The following is a 22,579-nucleotide window of genomic DNA, read 5'->3' on the forward strand; positions in this document are numbered from 1 at the left end:
GAACAAGGAGTTCTATTCATATGTGAGTACAAGAAAGAAGAGAATCAATCAGGCAATCCCTTTAAAAGAAATCCAAACAATGAAATAGAAAATTCAAAGAATGGAAGAGATGAGTGGAACAGGTACTCTGCAATGATCATTATAAAAAAGTGCTTTTGAACCACAAAAAACACAGTGAAGGGGAGGCGGTTCGGTGTAAAATTAGGAATAAAATTATCTCTAAGACGCAACTGTCAGAAAATTTGATGAGATTGAAGGTGGGGAACAAGATCCCTGGATGGTATGCATCCAATTATGCTAAAAAAAGGTAGCATGTGCATGTATAGAATCATTAGTAATCTTAATAAAATCATCATTAGATTCCAAGGATTAATATTTTGTAAAAGTTTATGTCCACTTCCAAGAGCTACTTCTTGAAAGCTACAGTGGCAGAAGAATCATTAGCAGAGTGTTCCCATAAAGGCCAACCTAACCTTAATAGGGTAGGTGATGAAACTCTGACAGTGCAAGGTCAACACTATGGGGGGGATATGTGCAGAACAATGATACAGAATCAAAAATGGGTAACACGTACAAATTTTGATTTGAATCCAACCAAATTCCACAAGGGTATCCCTATTCATGGGGTCTGGCATTATTCTGTTGTACTTTAACATGAATAGCAGGTCAGAGAAGTATACAACACATAACTTTGATAATGAATACAATCATTAACTGTATTTTAGCAGTTAAATGAGCTTGAAGCAGTCAACTCAAATACAAGTGCTACTACACTTTTGTGGTGTCTCCGTAGCTAGGTGGACAGGAGCAGCAGTGTGTAGCACACACTTCTTGATTAGACTGGGGTTCGAGCCCAGTGACCACCAAATACAGGGGATGCGGAAAGGTCAGGGAACGACCACCGCATATCCTCATAGCAATATAGCCTTAGTTGCTAATGCTCCTAAAAACCAAATAACAACAACAACTACACTTTTGTGATTGACCAACTGGCTATGCCAGTGCTGTACTGAAAGAGAAATTTACCCTCTTCTCTGGCCTCACTCTTACAATTCACATCTTTGCAGTCCATTCCATTTCTGGCACCATTCTATTTCATATGCAATATTACATGAGCAGGAAAAAGTTTGAAAGCATTAGTTTTGGAGTGGCCCTTGTATTAAATAAGACACATTGATGGTTTCTTCAGTATCTTCATATATCAAGCAGAATTGACCTGTCTACCCATTCCAAGAAATTTACAAGTTGGCCTCCCTTGCTCCCAAAAATGGAAGACATGATTTTTCCCGGAAGATAATTAAGCGCCTTGTATTTCTTTTTTTATCAGTAATCCTTGCTTTACCCCTCAGACTGTCGCTTTGATTCTGGTTCAAAGATGACACCTGTATCCAGGTGTCATCTTTGCTGATGCTATAAAGAAAATCATCACTCGTGGGTTCATATCATTCTACAAGACTGGCACAAACCTGCACTCTCTACTCCTTTTGATCTCATATTATCATTCATGAAACCCACCTAGCACATAATTTTCCATATTCCAGACTGTCCACAATTGTTTTCAAGGCATTAAAGCCTATTCCCACACTTGTACATATTTCTTGGTGCTTAATGGATTGGTCTTCACAAATTATTACTCACTATTTCTTCATTTTATGCCATTACTGCATTGCAAGGACAACCTGACCTTGGCATGTTCTTCAAATCACTACCAGCACCATCACACTAACACTGCACTATCACAGATGCACCTAACGTAACCTAACCTACTCACACTGGCTGTCATGTCCTCATAATTGTTCTTCAAATATTGATGAATCTCAATGGGTACAATGTTCAGGCACTCAATTATACACCACTGAGTCATATATATATATATATATCAATGTCTCACCCTCCATTTTCAGAGACTACTACAGCCCTCCCACCTAGTTTGCAATGATGAGTCTTGTTGAATCTGGATATTGGCAGCAATGTTTAAATTCTTACCTGGCACCATTCCATTTCGTATGCAATATTACATGAGCAGGAAAAAGTTTGAAAGCATTAATTTTGGAGTGGCCCTTGTATTAAATAAGACACATTGATAGATCTGCCTTTAGTAGGTAAGCATGAGTGAGGTGCACTGTGTCCAATTCACAAAGATCAATCATGAAGGCAGTTGTTTCAGGGATGAAACAAACTCCTTCCTGAAATTTCTTGAAGGACAAGCAACTATTATTAGCTATTATTTTCGTGTGCCAAATTGGCTGCCAATGAGATACACATATCAATCCTAAGGTACCTAGTCAAGTCATCAAATACACACATTGTGGGAATATCAGATATGTGATTTCACTCAGATATAAGGGATGCAGGAATACAGATTTGAATACAGGGAGTACATTGTACAGAAAGGAGAGACAGGATGGGAAGAGGAGAGAGGGGTATTATATTACGATTTTGTCCATTTCAGTCCAACAGTCCTGACATTTAACCATTAGCAACTCCTACAATTACATTTCTTCCTGCACAGAATCATTTAAAAGATCCAGTTCAATGATCATCAACTAACAATCAATGCATATAATACCACTCACTCTTAGTTAAGAAGCACATAAAATCTAAGCCAGTGCATCCAGTTGACATAGGTGGACAGTGCAAGGTTGAGTCAGTTCGGCGATATAAGCACTGGGAAAGCAAAAATAAGAGTAGGAATATGTTATAGGACTAATGACTCTGATGATTGCAATGAACAACTATACAGAAATAGAGCACGCCAGTAAATCTGAATGCTTTATAATGGAGAATTTTAACTTTCCAGATGTTGATTGGAACTTGTGGGTTGGTCACTCACACACTAGCAAGACTTTTGTAGATTTGTTGGATGACCGTTTTCCACAGCAGCATGTTGGAGAGGCAACATAAGAGAGCAATATTCAGCAGTGATCAGTATCAGTGTATTGATGTGTGATTAATTCAAAGAAGTAACTACTCTCAAGTAAAGGAAAGTGTTTTTGCTCTCATAAAGGAGACCACAGTGTCTCAGATTTTAAATTAAGTTTTTAAATTCTATATAATGGTACCAATTAATGAGGTTACCAACAACAAATTATAACTTAACATAACCTAACCTAACTTACCCATAGTGGGAATGAGACTATAGGTGTGGAGATGGAGACTTCTTGAGCTCCTGCAAACGGATGTTTTCTTAGAAATTGTATCATATTTTTGATTAATTAACATATTAATTTGTGTTTTACAAATAGATTAAATATTCTTAGTAGCATATCATAATATTAGTATATGATATCAAAATTATTTTTTTTGCATCCAATTCCCTGGTTACTGCATCATAAAAAACCTGTCAGATTGGTTAGACAAGACCAACAAAGGGTCATCAAGAGTTAGCCCTCTGACATCAAGTGACCCAATATGATTCAATCCCAACCTTCTACTGTTAATAAAAGCATAGAAGTCTTTGCATTCTTTGCTAGAGACTTCTCATAATCTGTGTTAGTTTGTCTAACCTCCCTTGTGATTTGATTACAGATTAATTTATAAATATCACTGGCTTCTGTGTCACCTGATAATTTATATGCATCCTTGCACTTTTCTTTCCCATCACACATATCTCAATAGTTCATCTGACATCCATTTAGGTCTAAGCCTTAACAGTATTTCTTCTTTGGTATGAAAAGTTAGTCCCACTGTATAGAATTTAAAAACTGTCCGAGACCACTATAGTCGCCCTTATGAAAAGCAAAAGCCTTTCCCTTTATTCTCGAGAGTAGTTAGATCTTAACACATTAGTATGCTGTGATTGCTGTCACCCAGTGGATCTTTTAACTGCAGATTCTTAATGCATGAAGAATCACTGCTGATAACCAGACCAAGATTACTGCTTCCTCTTGTAGCCTCTCATCAGAGAAGCTAAGTTGCTGTAGAAAACAATAATCCAAGAATCCTCTCTTTAATCCAGTAATCCTCTCGTTAGAGAGGCTACGCTGCTGTAGAAAACAGTAATTCAAGAAATCTACAAAAGTCTTGCTAGTGACTGACCATCCCACAAATTCCAGTCAACGTCTAGAAAGTTAAAATACCCCATTATAATACATTCTGGTTTACTGGTCCACTCTATTTTTCTGTACAGTTGTTCTTTGTACTGATCATAGTCATTAGGCCTATAACACACTGCTACTCTCTCATTTTGGCTTTCCCAGTGCTTATGCTTCACCAAACTGACTCAACACTGCACTGCCTTAGATTTTATTTGTTTCTTAATTAAGAGTAACCCCTCTCCCCTTCCTATCCTGTCTGTCCTTTCTGTATACATTTCCCCATATTCAAATTCTCCATCCCCTATAACTGAGTGACACCATGTCTCTGATATTCCAACAACGTCTGCGTAAGACATCTTGACCAGCACTTCAAATTCATCAAATTTATTTACAGTGTTCCTAGCATTAGTGTACATGTAAGTTTTCATGCATGTGTACTTACTTGTAGTTACCCTAACATAACCATGTATTTACTTGTTCCACGATGAACCATGGCATGGCCTGAAATTCCCTTGCTTTCCAGATTGCTGCATGTTCCAATAGAAGCAGGGCAAGAATCACTTTCATCTCTGTCTGCAGCTCTAGTTAATCTATTAGTGTGGGTATTCCCCAAAGCTAGCAGTTTTAATCCACATATCACTGCCTTCCTTGATGGTAACAGCAAATATTCTTGCACCCTGTCTATTTAAGTGTATCCTGTTAACAAGCATAGACCACGGTGAGAAAAATTCTACCCCCACGAGCTTTGCACATTCTCTCTCTAGGGGGGCCCCCTGATCATGTGCTCCCCCTATCGCATCTACACAGAATTGCAGACACTATCAAATTCAATCCTAACAGATGACTTTTTCCCACCCTGTACTTATTAAATAAGTACTCAGATCTCCTACTCTTAATATTATTAATGCAACCATGTACCAGAATATCACCCTTATTGTCCTTAAAGATGATATCTGCTTTACAATGTCATCTACTTATCCACTTTTGCCTTCTTTTGGAAGTGGATAAATTTAAGGAAGAACTAGAGAAACTATTGGAGGAGTTGAATATGTTAAATGGGATTTTTTTTTGGCTGATGCTGTATAAGCTTGCATTCTTGTATCATTTGCCACTACTAATACTAAATGAATAAAAAATAAACAACACATTAACATATGTAGAACTTCTGGGATACCTTTACAGAAATCGAGAGTTCCAAAGAACATGCTCTGAAAACAACTGTGCTAGTAAATTTTGAATCTTGGATATTTCTTAATTTGTATTATGTCCCCACCCCTCTCATTTCTCTTTCTCTCTCTCTCTCTCTCTCTCTCTCTCTCTCTGATTTATAGAATGTTATGGTTCTGCAGAAAGCAGTTTGAAACCTATGATATAAAAGATGGACAAAATGAAAAGGGAGAGATGCTTTTACTGGTAAGAAAGAAATAAAATGAAAGGAACACAAATATAAAGTCATGGTGAAGGCTGGATCACGATGTTTACTTTCATGATCCCCTCTTCTCTAAATGTCTGCTAAATGTCTCTCTGCTGTATTCTAAATGAATGCAATAAGTTACTTCCCAAATTGGTTTAGATGACAAGTTTGGTACACTTCAAGAGAAAAATGGATGGTCACTTTGGTTGAGATTTTTTTTTTTTTTTTTGGTGCAGGTACAGAAAAAGCTCACTTCTTTGAATTATTTGCCATTATAATATTATTGCTAATTACTACTAGTAAAAATATATATATATATTTTTTTACTTTTATCAGGGAACAGACAGTGAAAATTATTCAATTTTTCACTGGAAATGAGTCTTCATATTATGTATAAGCCATGAAAGACTATTCTCCTTCTTCCCTTTCTTCTAGAGACAGAATGGTTAAGTGTGTGCTGAGATGAGATTAAATGGTATGCCAACCAAGCAGCTAAAATTTACCTTGATCTGGAGGGGTTCTATTGAAGTCCGGAACTGTCTTGTTTGGAGCGCCATACTCCAATAAATTTCTAATATGTCTTGCTTTCACTGATGCTGACTTCTCAGGAACCGATGGCTTTGTTTTAGGTATATTACCATTTCTGGAAAATAAATGAAAAACCCAAATGTTAAAAAATATAAATAAATAAATAATTAGTAAAAGTAATTTGCAGGATATGAAATGCAACTTGCAAATTTAATGTAAGGACTGAACGAAGTGCATTTAAATGAAATACTATAATTTATTGGAAATGGGGAGGTCAGATTTCCAAGGATCACCATTCTAAATCATTTTAATCAAAAAAGGTTTCTTATTCTGAATTATAACACATTTATTTGTAGATTAATTATAATGCTCATAATTACTGCTGACCATTGAGTATATATAAGAATAATTACACCTAAATTTCATTGTTTTCATTTAAAAATGGCTAACAGTAGTTGTATGAAAAGCATACTTCTCACTGCTTTCTCAAGTTCTGTACGGAATTGTGTAATAATTTGTATAATACAATAAATACAATAAAATAGGTGGTTCACTGATAAATTAGTGTCATAACAGCAAAATTATTGGCATTCCTCTTGCTGTAGAAGGTGCTGACAAAAAAGTTATGAGAATGATAATGTAACAACACTTGGGTAATAACATAAATTTTCCTATCTAGGTAAAGCATACTTTTGTGATAGTTTGCATTGTCGTATATATTTTATGATGAATAGTCACATATGTGAAATTTTTCATTGAAGACATTAGTGTGAAGGACATGAGATGAGAGGACAGCTCTTTTGAGTTGCTCATTTCAATAAGATAAAGAGACCGACTCAAGTTTGTTTTAAAGTTGATAAAACAGCATCAAAAACACACAGCACATTACTAACAACAGCCTTTGACGAATGCAATGCTGTACACCATTCTGTCATGTATATGAAGTTGTTCAGTGAAGACGTACAATTTGCTTTGCAATTCTTTAAAATGATCAAACTGAAAAGAGACGGAATAAAATTTTATTTTATTAAACAATGTCAGAAACACACAGATATGTTTCTCCTAAGAAGAAACTATTTTATCTAAAGTCCAGAAATTGTCACACAGATACCTGTGTCTCTATGACAATTTCTGGCCAATTCAGACACTAATTGCAGGCTTCCAATCAGTAACAGGAGGTTTAGTAGCCACATCCCTAATCCATATTTAATTAGCAAGAAAAGATCAATCACTGTCATAACCATTTCACATAATGACAAACTGCAGATCATAATTTATGATCCAAAATCTGTCATTATCCATAATTATGGCTTTAAATGGGTTGTTATCTTCACAGCCAATTTCCATTAAGAGATAACTACAATTTACAGCACTGCTAACATCACACTGATGCTGACTTTCAATTACCTGTATTAAAAACATGGTGTTCTGGGACCTACACTGATCCCTTGATAACACATACAACGTCTCTTGGTGGTCAGAATGTCCAGGCAAGTAAGAGAAGGGAGAAGACATCATAAAAGAGCAAGTGACCAACCAGGGGTAAATTGATCCCTTATGACAGGATGAGAAGGACAGCTCCAAATTCTAATGGCATAGCTGAGCAGTAACATTTTCCTCCTAAGATGAAGAAGAGGTATACACACTTCAATATATAAACTCTTAACTAAGGAAAGTTTTAAATGCACTCAGAGTAATCATGAGAGCATTCTGCTGAATAGTAGAGGGAGACAGAGAACCTTTTATTGCACCACCTTCAAGTGTAAGCTGTTACAAGTTTGGATAGTGTTGCAATGTTCCTTCACAGCCAAAAAGCTAGGGGTTTACAGATAAGAGGTGTTTATAGGACATTAAATAATTAAATAAAATAGCATCAAATGACATAAGAATTAAATAAGATATTAAATGAATACAATGACATAGATGTACATCATCACAATGACATTAAACAATTATATTAAATAAAAAATGTTGTCTTAGATACATATACACTTTAAAGTCCTGATTTTTTTCCTCACAGTTCATGGGAGAGAATAGCATGAACAGAGGCAGTTGATGCACATACCCCTGGTCACAATATGCTCAATAATTAACAGGATCATCAAAGTGGTGATTGAAGGCATGTTGGCTTGGATGCATCGAAGAGAAGGCTTTTCATTGTGCAGACTGTCCCAGACCATTGTTGACTATTTCTTACTGGAGCCAACCTGCGGTGAATTTGCATGTGACTAGATGGTTGCAATGATATTGTTGGTTCGACTATTGATAATCCTGCTCAGATAGCAAACAAACAAACAATGAGTATTTCGCATATACATTCACACATGAGGAGTAATTAAGGTTTGAAAATGCCAGAAGATTATCAAATTGTAGCAGGGTGCTTAATGATTTTCTAATAACTGAGAGCAAAGTGTAGGAGAAACTGTTGAAGTTAAACATAAGAAAGGCACCTGGGGTGAATGGGATCTATTCAGTTATATTAAAGGAGGTGGCAAAGGAAATAAGCAAATCCTTAGCCATAATTATGAGAACATACTTGGATTCAGGGGAGGCCCCACAGACTGGAGATATGCAAATGTATCCCCAATTCACAAAGGGGGATCGAAAGGTGACACGAGTAATTACAGATCAGTTAGTTTAACTTCTGTTCCGGGTAAAATAATGGAGTCACTGGTTAAAGATGAATTGTGGGATCATCTAGACAAGACTGCAGCAATAATTCAGACACAGCATAGGTTTGTTAAGGGAAAGTCTTGTCTGACAAATTTTATTGAATATTATGATGTGGTTACAAAGGAACTGGATGCAAAAAATAATTTTGATATCATATACTTGAATTTCAGGAAAGCTTTTGACACTGTTGCATGTGGAAGACTACTGCACAAATTGGAGCAGATTGGTATTAAGGGTAAGTTGCTATAATGGATAAAAGGATGGTTGAGTGGGAAAAGACATAGGGTGGTAATCAATGGGTGCTGCTCTTCGTGGACTAATGTTATTACTGGAGTGCCACAGAGTTTGGCGTTGGGTCCATTGTTATTTTGTATATTTATCAATGATATTGCTGAAGGCATATCAGGCTTAATGTTCTTGAAGTTTGCAGATGATACAAAGGTTGGCAGGGTTGTTAATGACAATAATGGCAGTGTGCTACTGCAACATGATCTAGAAAATTTGGGCAAATGGGCTGAGAAGTGGCAACTGAAGTTTAACATTGACAAATGCAAAGTATTGCATATGGGTAGAAGTAACCCAGAGGAGAGGAAGGTGGTAGAAAATTAAAAAGACCTGGGAGTAATTGTGCAGTCAGATATGAAGTTTTCTGAGCAATGCAGACAGGCTGCCAGGGCAGATCATGGGGTTTTGTGAATGATATACAGGAATATTGCTAGCAGGGAAAAGGAGGTGATTGTCTCTCTGCATAAGGCAATGGTCAGGCCACGCCTTGAGTACTGTGTACAGGTCTAGAGGCCTAATTTTAGGAAGGATGTAGATTTGCTTGAGCATGTACAGAGAAGGGCAACAAGATTGGTGAGGAGAATGAAGGGATCCTCTTATCAAGAGAGGCTTAACTTCTGCAAATTTCAGTAGTTGGAGACTAGGCACCTGTGAGCTGATCTGATTGAGGTGTATAAGGCCTTGAATGGGTTGAGTACGCTGAATTCTCCTGGCGCCTCCGTAGCCAGGTGGGCAGGAGTAGCAGTGCGTAGCACACGCTTCTTGATTAGACCGGGGTTCGAGCCAGTGACCACCAAATACGGAGGATGTGGAAAGGTCAGGGAATGACCACTGCATATCCCCAGAGCAATATGGCCTTAGTTGCTAATGCTCCTAAAAACCAAATAACAACAACATGCTGAATTCTGATGGGATTCTTCCACTTGTTCAGATTACAAACCTAAGAGGGCATAAATTCAAAAATTAATCACCCGCTGGCTAAAGGCAAAAATTTGCCTTTAGCCAGCGGGTGATTAATTGCAGGAACAAACTTCCATCTGTCATTGTGGAAGTTGATAGGTTAAATAAATTTAAGGAGGAACTGGACAAACATTTAGAGGGAATTGTTTTGTAATTTTTTTTTTTGGCTGATGCTGCATAAGCTCATACACTTGCTTTCTTGCATCACATGCCACTACTACTACTACATCTGCAGCCTAAGGTGAGTGATTTGGGGAGCATGGGATGTGTAAGACCCGGCATCCCATGTCTATAGCATCAGATAGTGGAGGTGTGAGTGAAGAGGGCAAATTGTTGGGGTGGCTCTGAACTGGGTAGATGGAATTATCCAGCCACAGAGATCCCAGAATGAAGGAAATGTGATGGGTCCACTCAGCATGTTTACCATGATTACCAGACTTCTGGTAATCATCAGAGAGAGGGCTGCCTGGGAATTACCAGGGCCATTTCAGTCGTATGGGCTTGAGGTGATATCCTGTGTTTGTAGATTACCCACTTGAGGAACCAGTATTCTGCTTCTCAGATAGGTTTTGTGTTTGTGGATGCTTCTGATGCCCAGATTTCTGCTGCATAAAGTAGCAGGGGGTATATGATTGTCCTGGCATATTTTGTTGCTGTGATCTTGTTTGAGGCTTAATGAATGTGTTGTTTCGCTCTCCATTTCAGGTTCACCACCCACCTGATGAGTTTGTTAATGAGATGGTTAAATCTCAGTTTTGTGTCAAAAACAAGCCCCAAATCTAAATGATATGAAACAGGAAGTATGGAAGCTCCACTGCTCTTTGATTAGATGGTTGTTGGCTCTTTCTTCAAGGAGTGCTGGGTTGATATTAAAGCCAAATTGTTTGAGGTAGCCTGCTAGTGCAAGGAGAACACTGTTAATTTCCTCCGTAATCATATTGGCGTCCACATTTGTTTGGATGGAGGTCAGTATTTTTAAATCATCAGCATAAAACAATATATCTGGTCTCTGGCTTATAAAAGGGGAGATGATGGCAGTAAAGAGGAGGCTAGAGAGGACTCCTCCCCCTTGTGGTACTCCCGTAGATATTTCCTTGGTATAGATTTTTGTCAGAATTATGGAGTATGACTGTATGGTTCTGAAGGAGTAATGAAAGGAAGTGCAATGTATCCCGGGGTATGGAGTATTGGTCTTCGAGCAGTCATAGGAGGGCATGTGCTTGAACAGCATTAAATGCTGCTTTGATGACAAGGTAGGTTATGAGGAGTTATTCTTTTCTCTCAAATACTGTAAGGATGCTGTGAATAGTGTCAAGGAGATTGGTAATGGTGGACCTGTTTGGTAGTGATGAATGAATTTGTGGTGGAGCGAGCATCTGGAAGTGTGTGAGCTGTTCGAGTTGGAAGAAGGGTCCTTTCTAGTAGTTTCAGGGTTTCAACTATATCAAGGTGCAGTTTCAGTTTCAACTATATCAAGGTGCTTTCTCTAGTAGAGTCATATACTAGTGTACCATAATCTAAACAGATCTGATTAGGCTCAATACAGATGAAGTAAAGCCTAATAGTCAGTATTCCAAGATGTGGCAAAGACAGTTCCTAGTAAATTTGTTTTTCTTTAAATAGTTGGTGTTACGTTCAAGAAAATTCAGTTTGTTATTGAGAATTAGACCCATAAATCAATTTCTATTTGAGAGTAATATCAGAGAATTATCCAATTGCAGTTCAAGTTCAAGATGCACCTTCTACAAAAATGTATTGCAAGGGTAAACAATCTTGCTGAATACAGAATTCTTGCTATTATAGAAGGTTGGTAATAAACATAAGGCAGTGTCATCTAAGTGTTTTTCCATTTTGCTTTGACAATTTGCATCTGTTCTGCATCAATCATAAGAAAATTTTATTTATCATCAAAAAAATGCTGTGTACCCTGAATTCATGAAAGATGTTTTATTTTATGTGAAAGCATCCTTGGCTTGGACAAGGTTTAAAGGAGTTTAGTATGAAAAGAATCTGAACACGTTTAACATTTTAAAGCATTTATTTTTTTTTTTGACAGTTTCATGAATTTGAGGTTGCAATACACATTCAATAGGTAATTTACTTAAAATGAGTTTGTGAGAGCTAAAATATGATACATACATTTGAGAGTGTGAAGAGTGTAAATGTCTTTGAAACACAGCATAAATTATAGTTCCATGATTAGTAGGCGATACATATCTAGAAATATTTAACATTAGTCCAAATTTATTTTCTAAGAAATCAGTCAAAGGTTTGGATTGAGTATCTGCAAAATTAATGTTGAAATCTACACTAAGTATCATTGGTATTTGGTTGCATTTCTTGTGAGAAAATTGTTGTGGCAATGCAGCTCCTTCAATCATGTGTTCGATATTTTGGTTAACTGAAATGTAAATGACTACCAACAATATTATTTGACCATCAGGAAAAAGGCATTCAGCTGCACAAATGTCTCCAACAGGTCTAACACTCACAGATTTGCCAACAGTTTGTTGATAAATTACTTCCATGTGAGAAGTAACAACATGAGTACGATTTTCTCTCTTATGATAAACCGCTACACCACCAGCTTGTTGAGCTTCTCGTTTGAAATGAATGACACAATCAAAGTTAGGTATGCTTACTTTTTTGTTAGTTAGTCACAATTCAAAAAGTAGAAGTAAATTGGATTGTTGTGTGACTGTATCAGTGAGATCGTCACTGTGAGCACGTAAACTTTGACAATTTAATGTTAGAATGGAAAGATCTTATTGTTTACTGATGAACTCATATAAAGTATCTTACATGGTAAACAGAGGATTACTTGGCAACCTGGTCATTTCAGTGCTACATCCACTCTTGAAGTACAAGAGTGGATGTAGCATTTCTCAGTCCATGATAAAATTTCTTTTCTCTATTTGCAGCAATAATGCAAAGATCATTGATATTTGTAACTCAAGATAATGCAACACTAACTAGTTGTTGTTCGTGACATTTCTCGTATTCATAAACTACGGGATCGAAAGTCCCTCCCCGAGATTTATGGATGGTAACAGCACAAGCCAGTATTAGTGGAAAATGATTTCATTTAGCCGAGATCGTTCTGTTAATATTCAACAAAACACTCATACTTCTTGAAATTGGTATGGCTTCTAAATCAATTTCTCCAGACATAGCAAACCAACGAGCCTTCGTTCTAGCAGGTCCCTCAAAGTCAAAGCTGGTTGTTGTAGTATACTCTGTCTACCCGGTTCAGGAATTAATTGAAAATCCTCAAGTAATTCATTTGAACTCAAATCTTCAGGAAGTTCTTGAATATAATTTTGTGATGCCCATGGTCCAGCTTCTTGATGAGAAGTCGATGTTGATCAAAATCGTGAGAAGCAGATTTTATTAAACTCCATTTATTTTCATTCTCTGTGTTTCTGAACTCGCTCTTTTGTCAACGTGGGAAGCTTCTTTGGTGGCTTTGAAGCTTTTATTCTTGCATACTTCTCTCAATTTCCCTCAGATGGAGTTTTAGCCATCTTCGAAATCCGTTTGTAGACTAGTATGACATCATAACCAAAAACTACGGCAAGAAAGTTATTGTTTGTTGAAGTGTTTGTTTTATCATTGCATTCTTGAATCAAAGCCATTAAAATTTTAAGCAATGAAATGGTCTTGTGTGAAAGAATATTCTTTAATAAAAATCTGCACTGTTTTTGTTCTCCATGTTTTTGAACGCATTCCTTATCAACACCGAATCAACGTTAGTGACTGAGTTAGCGGCCTTTAGGAAGTGACATCATTTCCATACCTTAGCATGAACTTACTCTACTGAATCAACTACTTACCCTACCGAATCAACATTAGTGACTGAGTTAGCATTGTTAGCGCCATTTAGGAAGTGATGTCATTTGCATCGTTTAAAATCTAACAGCCACCTAATAGGAAGTGACGTAATTTGCATAATTTAAAATCTAAATGGTCAGCTTTCTTCATTACCAATCAATTGCATCATTTCTGTTACAAGAAAATTTCATTACTAATCAATTACGTCATTTCTGTTACAAGAAATTTCATTACCAATCAATTTTACTCTAGTGCCGCCATTGATGTTTTCACATCAAAAGTTCTTAGTTGTGAGATTGCCATGTAATTCAAAATAGTACATGGTCTGTAAGAATGCTGAAACATATGGTAGCATTAAACACTTTATCAATATCTATCATGAGATTTTTATATCATGTTTATATCATGAGATTCTGTGAGTCAAGATATGAGGTGCAAGCCAAAAGTTTTTGGATTGGGACAATAAAACTAATTTAAGACTTGTGTTATTAGTTATATGCTGGCATTGTTCCCTTCAAAGTAGTCCCTCCAAAGCAAATACATTGATCCCAGCACTTTTCCCACTGTTTGAAGTATCTCTGGAACTCGTTTCATGATACTGTCCAACAATTTCTGCAATTCAGCTTAAATCTCACAAAGCTTCATTTTGGGGAACAGGAAAAAGTCCCAAGGGATCAGGCTGGGAGAATAGGAAGTGTGTGGGAACCATCACCGTTTTGTTCTTGGCTAAAAACTGCTAAACTGACAAATCTGTGTGGACTGGTGCATTGTTGTGATGCAGACGGCCAATCCTGATTGCAACATTTGTTGGGCAATTTTTCTCCTGACATCCACCCTCAAATGTCCTGGGATTCCAATGCAAAACTGGTGTTTTACTGTTTGGCTTGCTGGAAGGAATGTCTAAAGAACAATTCCCTCACTGTCGAAATCAGCAAGCTCTTGATGTTTGATCTGACATGCCTTCCCTTTTTTTGGATGTGGAGATAATGGACTTTTTCACTGGGAGGAGTGTGGCATTGTTTCTATGCTATAACCATAAACCCAGCTTTCTTCCCCTGTTATGACCTTGGAAAAGATGTTTCTTTTCTTTTCAGCCTGTGTTTCCAGATCTCTGAACAAAGAAAGTGGTCCCATTTGTCCCTCAACAAACAGGGAACTAATTTTGCTTCAGTCTGCCTCATGTTTAAATTTTCAGTTAAAATGTGTTAGCAAGTACTGTACAATAGGTCTAGAATGCCTATGACAGGTGGTTGATTGTTGGAACAAACTTCCGTTTGTTGTGTGTCAAGAATTCTATTCATACTACTTTCCCGACTATAGCTTTCCTCCCCTTCCTGTCCTATAGAGAATGTAGTGTCACTTGATGATAGTAAGGTAAGATTATCAAGGGACATTACATTCTCTATAGCAGGGGTTCTTAACCTGGTGCTCTCAAGCACCATTATGCTCTTTAAAAAGTAAATTTTGTTCACAACCAATCCTAAAATTGATGCTCACAAGCACCTTTGCTTAAGCTAAAAAATTTATAGCTAAATCTTTGTATTTAAAAAAGGTGCTTTATATTTCTCGACTTTCTGCAACAATCTACAAAAATCCATGTCATTCTTCACTAGAAAATCCTTTCTTTTCTTAGTGATTGGAGGGGAATTATATATATTTTGTGATGTAAAAGGTTTGACACTTTGACAGTATTCTTAAAAATTTTTTTCATATTAATTATTGTTAATTTGACATTTATTTAGTAAGAAAATTTTTTACAAAATACTTTGAGAGTACGACCATTTTTGCAGTAGTGTCGTTACAGACCGAAAATAGTGCCTCATGCGATTCTCAGTTTCTAGTTTTAACAGGTTAGAACAGGTTTCGTCCAGGTTTCACTCAGTTGTGCTGCGGCAGTAGGTACCATATGTGTATAGTGCTGACTTTAAACGTAATGAAAGTCTTATAGTAAAAAATTTTGATTTCGTGTGCAAATGCTTAAATGTATTTTCTTTTAACAGATTTAACAAAAATTACTAAACCTTTTCAAAATGGATGTTTTTAAAAAGAAACCAAAACGACCATGATGAGGGAAAAAATTATGCATTAACACTACCTTTGCAGTCGTCTGATTTAGACCTACATGTTTCACATGCAGAGAAACAAAAAATTAAAAAGTATGCATTTCACTCCTCTTGGGAATATGACTATTTTTTAATAGATAACAGTAGTTTAACTGGTGTAATTTGCTTATTATGTCAGGCGTGTTTGGCTGGCTATCAGAAGTCGAATTGTGAAAGACATTACCAAACATGCCATAGAAATTTTCATGAAGCTTTTAGCAAATTTAGTGATATTAGGAAAGCTAAACTTCAAGAAGAAAAAAAGAAACTTGAAAGGCAGAAAAATATTTTAAATTTAGGTCAAGCTAATAGTAGTAAAGTGTTAGCAAATGATGTTTCATTTATTTTATCAAATATAATTGCAAAGAATTCATTGCCTTACACTAGGCGAGAAATAAAAAAAATTGTGTAGTGCATCATTAGAAGTACTTGCTAGCATCATACCAGAAAAACAGAAAGCTACCTTGATTAGCTCCGTCAAAAATATTTCTTTGAGTAATGATACAGTTTCAAATCGAGTTCATAAAATGGCAGATGTAATATTCAATGAATTATTAGGTAGAATAAGGTAGAGAGATTTTAAGCCACAGAAGATCGAAAAGAGGAGATTCCAAATTACCAAGTCTCTGACAGGGAATATCAGAACGGACATATGCACAAGTACCACCTTTGAGGAGAAAAAAATCATACAGCGAATAATGTGGGCAACTGAGATGAGTAGTGATTAAATCAACTGATAACTGAGATTCTGCCAGAAAAAGTACATGGATTTTGGCAGACAGCAAGTGGAAATGGACATCGAGATTAGAATTGAGACCCCGTATATTTGTGAAAGGAACTAGGAAGTGTTTGGGAGATGTAGATCTTTTTGCAGATAAGCTTACTCTATTAGTTTGACATTTCATCGTATATTCAATAGTAAGAAAGGGTGGGGGGGGGGGGACATGCTGCATGAAGTAATGAAAGTTTTGGATATGGCGTACACATGGTAAGAATATACCCAGATCCTTGACATAACGTGTCCTCGACAATGCCCTCCCCATACACACTATTCGGACTTCCTCCAGTCGCTATCTGGCAGAGTAGAGGTAGCAAGAATATACACTAGCTGATCCGGAAGCCTCTTAGAGAGTTACCAATAGGTTCGGTCCGGTGTACTAACTAGCAGCTGGTCTGTGAACACTTTTTTAGAGATGTACCCTCGAAATGTAAGGAAGATTGAATCTTGCCATGACGTCCATCATAACTTCAAAAGTCATCAGTCGTGCTGCATGATGGATGAGATGGGGAAGCATTGACCGGAACTTAGCTCTGGAGACTAAACATGGGTTCCACGACTTAAAGCCTCCAATAAGCAAAGTGGTGGTATTGAACTGGTTTATGAGAGTCATCTACCACCTGATTGCAGAAAGAAGGATAACTACATATTGTCAGTAAGATGGTTTCACCTTTCAGACAAATTTTTCCTATATAAATTTTATAGCTGATTATAAAAGTTGAGTGTTAACATTTACTTTATTTTTTTCTGTTACAGATTTAATATTTTGAAAGATGTAGTAGTAGTAGTGGCATGTGATGCAAGAAAGCAAGTGTATGAGCTTATGCAGCATCAGCCAAAAAAAAAAAAAAAAAAAAATCACACCATTCCCTCCAAATGCCTGTCCAGTTCCTCCTTAAATTTATTCAACCTATCAACTTCCACAACAACAGATGGAAGTTTGTTCCAGCAATTAACCACCCACTGGCTAAAGGCAAATTTCCGCACATCTGTTCTACATCTGTCCTTTCTTAATTTGAATTTATGCCCCCTTAGGTTCATAATCTGAACAAGTGGAAGGATCCCATCAGAATTCGGCATACTCAACCCATTTAAGGCCTTATACACCTCAATCAGATCACCGCACAGGTGCCTAGTCTCCAGCCACTGCAATTTGCAGAACTTAAGCCTCTCTTGGTAAGAGGATCCCTTCATTTCCATCACCAATCTTGTTGCCCTTCTCTGTACACGCTCAAGTAAATCTACATCCTTCCTAAAATGAGGCCTCCAGACCTGTACGCAGTACTCAAGGCGTAGCCTGACCATTGCCTTATGTGATCATGTGTAGCTATCACTTGGGAGAATACTTCTCCAAGGGCATTTGCAATATTGTTATAGAGGAGAGTTCCTGTTTATTCCAGTTTACAATGGAAGAGAAAATTGAGGGAACTTACCACTGAGCTGTCAGATTAGTCTCTGATCCAAGCCTGGACTGTGGAAGCATATTAAATCCAGGATTTGCTTTTACTCTGTTTCCTTATATAACATGCTTCTTATCAAAAGCAGCCTGGGTGCAACAAAAGCTTTCCCGGATTCAGACGTTTCACATGTTAGTATAGAATCTGTATGGTGTGAGATAGTTGGAAGCAAAGGTATAATGAGAATGGAAGTAATCTACGGGCCAGGTGATTGTGAAGATTATGATGAGAGCCTCTACATGCAAATGTAATAGGAAAGTAAGCATCACTGTCTTATTATGGGTGATTTTAACTTGCCTCTAATTTATTGGAACAAATGGGAAGGAAACTCCACATGGGGGACAAAATTTTTAAATCAACTAGATAATTGTTATTTATATCAACATGTCAGGGAAAGTATTAGGGAAAAGAATATTCTAGACCTTGTCATTGCCCATGAACCAGATGACATAATAGGACTGACAGCACAGGAACCAGTAGCAGGAAGTGATTATGGAGTTTTACGGGGGACGATGAAGAGAGAGAGAGAGAGAGAGAGAGAGAGAGAGAGAGAGAGAGAGAGAGAGAGAGAGAGAGAGAGAGAGGTAGCAGTAGTTAAAGGCAAAGGAATGGGCTATAATTTCAGGAAAGGAAATTAAGATGGCTTAAGATGCTACATGGCCTCTATTAACTGAGTAGAAATCTCAGCGAGAGTGAATACAATTGAATTATGGTATACCTTTAAAACACTTATCACAGATGCCTTAAATGCTTATACAATGAGGCTTCGACTTCCGATGACATCGACATCCGATATTCTCAAGAACCTTCCACACAATAAAATTTTAAAATTAAGAAAGTATTGTATTTACATACAATACTTTCTTAAAATAAAATTTTATTTTAAGGACCGATGATAATTGCAAGAACCAACAGCCTTCTGATATAGCTGGAATGATGCACTGACGGAAATTTTCAGATGTGTGGCACACAGAACATCATTCATACAATTATTCTCAACCAATTAGCATTTTTGTTATTGCTCAACACAGCATTCCTGCGTGTTACAGTACTTCGAACAGTTTCTTTATCTTCTGTTTGATGCGCTTGTCTGGTATGTAAGCAGAGTGTATTTTTGTTAATTATATGAAACCGGCCTCTTCTGGAAGAGAATGCTCAGAAGAATGTACCTCACTAAGGATGAGACTAGTTTACCTGGACATAAGCCTTGGAAGATAGGCCCGCTCTCCCTTTGGGTGCCAATGCTTCTGGAGATTTTATGCTGAAGCCTTTGCTGGGAATGTTTTGGTGTAGTAATAAGAAGGCCTGGGTTACAAGATACGTAACCTATTAATGAATGGATGCTTGAAGTTTTCTGTCCTTCAGTAACTCTTGAGAAAAATAAGCTTCCTGCGAAGGCACTGCTCTTGCTGGCTAATGCACCAGCCATGATCCTGACTTTGTTCAATCTCTTGAGGCACAATTTGACTTTGTTAAAGACAAATTTTTGCCACCAATTACCACTCCTCTTCTTCAACCAATGGACAAAGCAAATGATTACAAACTTCAAGAAAAGCTATACCAAAAAAAAAATGTCTGCAAGTTGCTTTGCTGTGACCTCTTTTGAAAATACAGGCAGTTCTTGCTTCACGAGTTCCCAGGTTTATGAGTTTTTTTTTTTTTTCAAAGTATCAAGTATCAACAAAATCGAAAATAAGAACATTAATTGCAAACAATGAATGTTAAGCATTCATAAATACTGCATTTCAAACCATGCGTGTAGCTATATGATACAGTGTACCTAGCTTTATGATATTAATCAGTTCCAGAGACACCATCGCTTCATTAAAATATCGTAATGTGAACAATAACACATTGTTTTTTGGTGATTCGTTCCATGACCTCGAAAGTTGAAATTTTCTCTATATAACTCTCTAAATGGTCGTTTTTATAGTGCAAATTGTATTAGTTACCAATTCAAATCACTAAAATGCCCTACACTTTCATCGTTATCATATGTTCTGTTAGATAGTATGAATCAGAGCTGTAATAATCAATATGTTCTACGTTGATAATAATATTAGTAAATTAATAAGAGGAGTTTACCTCAATATAGTACATGGAACACTTCCGTATGATACCCTCCAGAAATAAAAACGAAAAAATCGACAACTTACCGGTACATTAAAGTAAAATATAAATAATTTTATGAATAAATAAAATTATTTAAACATAAATAAATATTAATGATCTAGTATACAACATTTCTTGCGGTGATTGCGACTCGTCTTACCAGGGTTCGACGCGGTTTTCTCTTAATATTCGTGTAAATCAACATGAAGCCTCGGTTCGTGCTTCTCGTTCAGCAGCGTCAGAATTAGCCTTTCATGCCATTAACGAAAAACATACTTTTTTATTTAACGAGGCCAAAATACTTAACGTTCAACGTAATTATACGCGACTATTAATTGCAGAAACCGTTGAAATTAAATTACACGAGAATTCTGTTAATGTTCGGCGGCCATATTTGATCTCCGATGCGTGGACCTTTACGCGCATGCACGAAGACATATAATCACTATTTAAGTAGCAGGTTTAGCCTGATTCGGTAATTTTCATTCCTGTGATCACGACAGTCGGTCGAAAAGCATTGTCAGCTTCAGGAAGGAAAATCGTTTTGAATATTTTCGTTAGATTCTTTTAATTGCGTTAATTTGAATTTTATTGTTTTGAATTGATTTTGAATTGTGTTAAATTGATTATTTAATTATTTATATTTTACTTTAATTATTTAATTATTTATATTTTACTTTAATGTACCAGTAAGTTGTCGATTTTTTCGTTTTTATTTCTGGAGGGTATCATACGGAAGTGTTCCACGTACTATATTGAGGTAAACTCCTCTTATTAATTTACTAACATATGTTCTGTTATAAGAACCAATTTTGAACGCCTTCGTGATAGTTTTCTAAAGCACATTTCTGGAGGTCACGACAATAAAACAATTTGCACTTTTCAGTTTATTGGGCTTTTGTGTTACTGCAAGCAATTATAAATGGGTAGTAAACTCGACGTTATTGCATTTGCGAAAATACCGATAGCTGGAATTGTGTGGTTTTTTGCGTTATTATGGTGAAATTTGTTGTTGTTGCTGTTATTATTTGTTTTTTTAGGAGCATTAGCAACTAAGGCCATATTGCTCCAGGGATATGCGGTGGTCATTCCCTGACCTTTCCACATCCTCCGTATTTGGTGGTCACGGGCTCGAACCCCGATCTAATCAAGAAGTGTGTGCTACATACTGCTGCTCCTGCCCACCTGGCTATGGAGGTGCCTTATGGTGAAATGTGTTTCCCCTTCACTGAAATCTTCGATCGTATAAAAAACATAAATTAATTTTTAGAATCTTCACCATTCCTTTTTTTTTAAGCTTCATAAACTTGTTACTCTTATCGTGTTAGTTGCAATTTGTGCGTTCCATTAAAAAATTCTTATGCATGCTATTGAAATTTATAAAGAAAATAGAAAATTATCTTGGAAACAAATGCCTCTTGAAGCATTTCTGAAGAAGACATTTCATTGGTTTGTTGCACAAGGAGTACATTTTACTCCTTGTGCGACAAACCAAGATGTGCCGAACCAATAATAAGTGATCAACGAGTGTGCATTTAGTCGATGATGAAGAATAAACATTCTTTAAAATTTTTAAGTCATAAATAATTTCTTTATTATTATAATATGCTTGACTTTACAGGCTAAGTTTAATTTCTTTGGATAAATCAATAATTGTTTAAACATAACCCCTATTTTTAACATTATGTCTATGGGATTTAATTTCCGCTTTACGAGCATGCGCTAGAAACGAATTAACTCGTAAAGTCAAGAACTACCTGTACTATCACACTCAAAGATTTTTGGAGGTCGAAGGTCAACATCCTGGACTGCAACCCAAAGGTCGCAGGTTCAAATCCTGCCTTGGGCTTGGATCAGAGTAAAATGCAAAAACTTTGAGAGGTGCATTATGGCCACAGAAGCTGATGCGCCAACAACTTTTTTTTTTTTTTTTTTTGTTAGTTGTTGGCGCATCAGCTTCTGTGGCCATAATGCAACTCCCAAAGTTTTTGCATTTTACTCTGATCCAAGCCCGAGGCGGGATTCGAACCCACAACCTTTGGGTTGCCAGACAGGCACTTTACCCACCTGGCTAGCCTGGTCGGCCTGGAGAGGAACAGGAAGAGGACACCCAAAAAGTGTCAGCTGAAGACTGCCATTTCTTGTTGGAAGTGTTTAAGAGAAGTGCTAAAAAAAAAAAAAAAAAAACAACACTCCAACACTGAAAACACCAAACTCATGATGTGTAAAATGGAAGACAAAGTCATTTCTTACTTCAGGAGACTACCAAAAAGTCATAAAAAACAGTCCATTTTGGACAGTTTGTTTGCCAGTAGCAGCAAAACACAAAAGACTGAAAAGACACATGATGTCTGATCTAATCCCACCACCACTATGTCATCACTGATTTCATCATCCCTGCA

General features: G+C 36.8%; 1 protein-coding gene across 1 annotated transcript in view; it reads right to left on the minus strand.

Moving 5' to 3' along the window:
* Positions 1-22,579, minus strand: part of LOC150080923 (uncharacterized) — a 284,011-nt gene that overhangs the window by 130,526 nt on the left and 130,906 nt on the right. Inside the window, exon 11 of the mRNA XM_090380857.1 lies at positions 5,955-6,094. Within this exon, the coding sequence (XP_090236983.1) occupies positions 5,955-6,094 (140 nt within the window). The remainder of the gene's footprint in view (positions 1-5,954; positions 6,095-22,579) is intronic.

This window comes from Mastigoproctus giganteus, chromosome 9 (genome assembly GCF_048544385.1).
Source record: "Mastigoproctus giganteus isolate SK-2022 chromosome 9, ASM4854438v1, whole genome shotgun sequence".
Lineage (NCBI taxonomy): Eukaryota > Metazoa > Arthropoda > Arachnida > Uropygi > Thelyphonidae > Mastigoproctus > Mastigoproctus giganteus.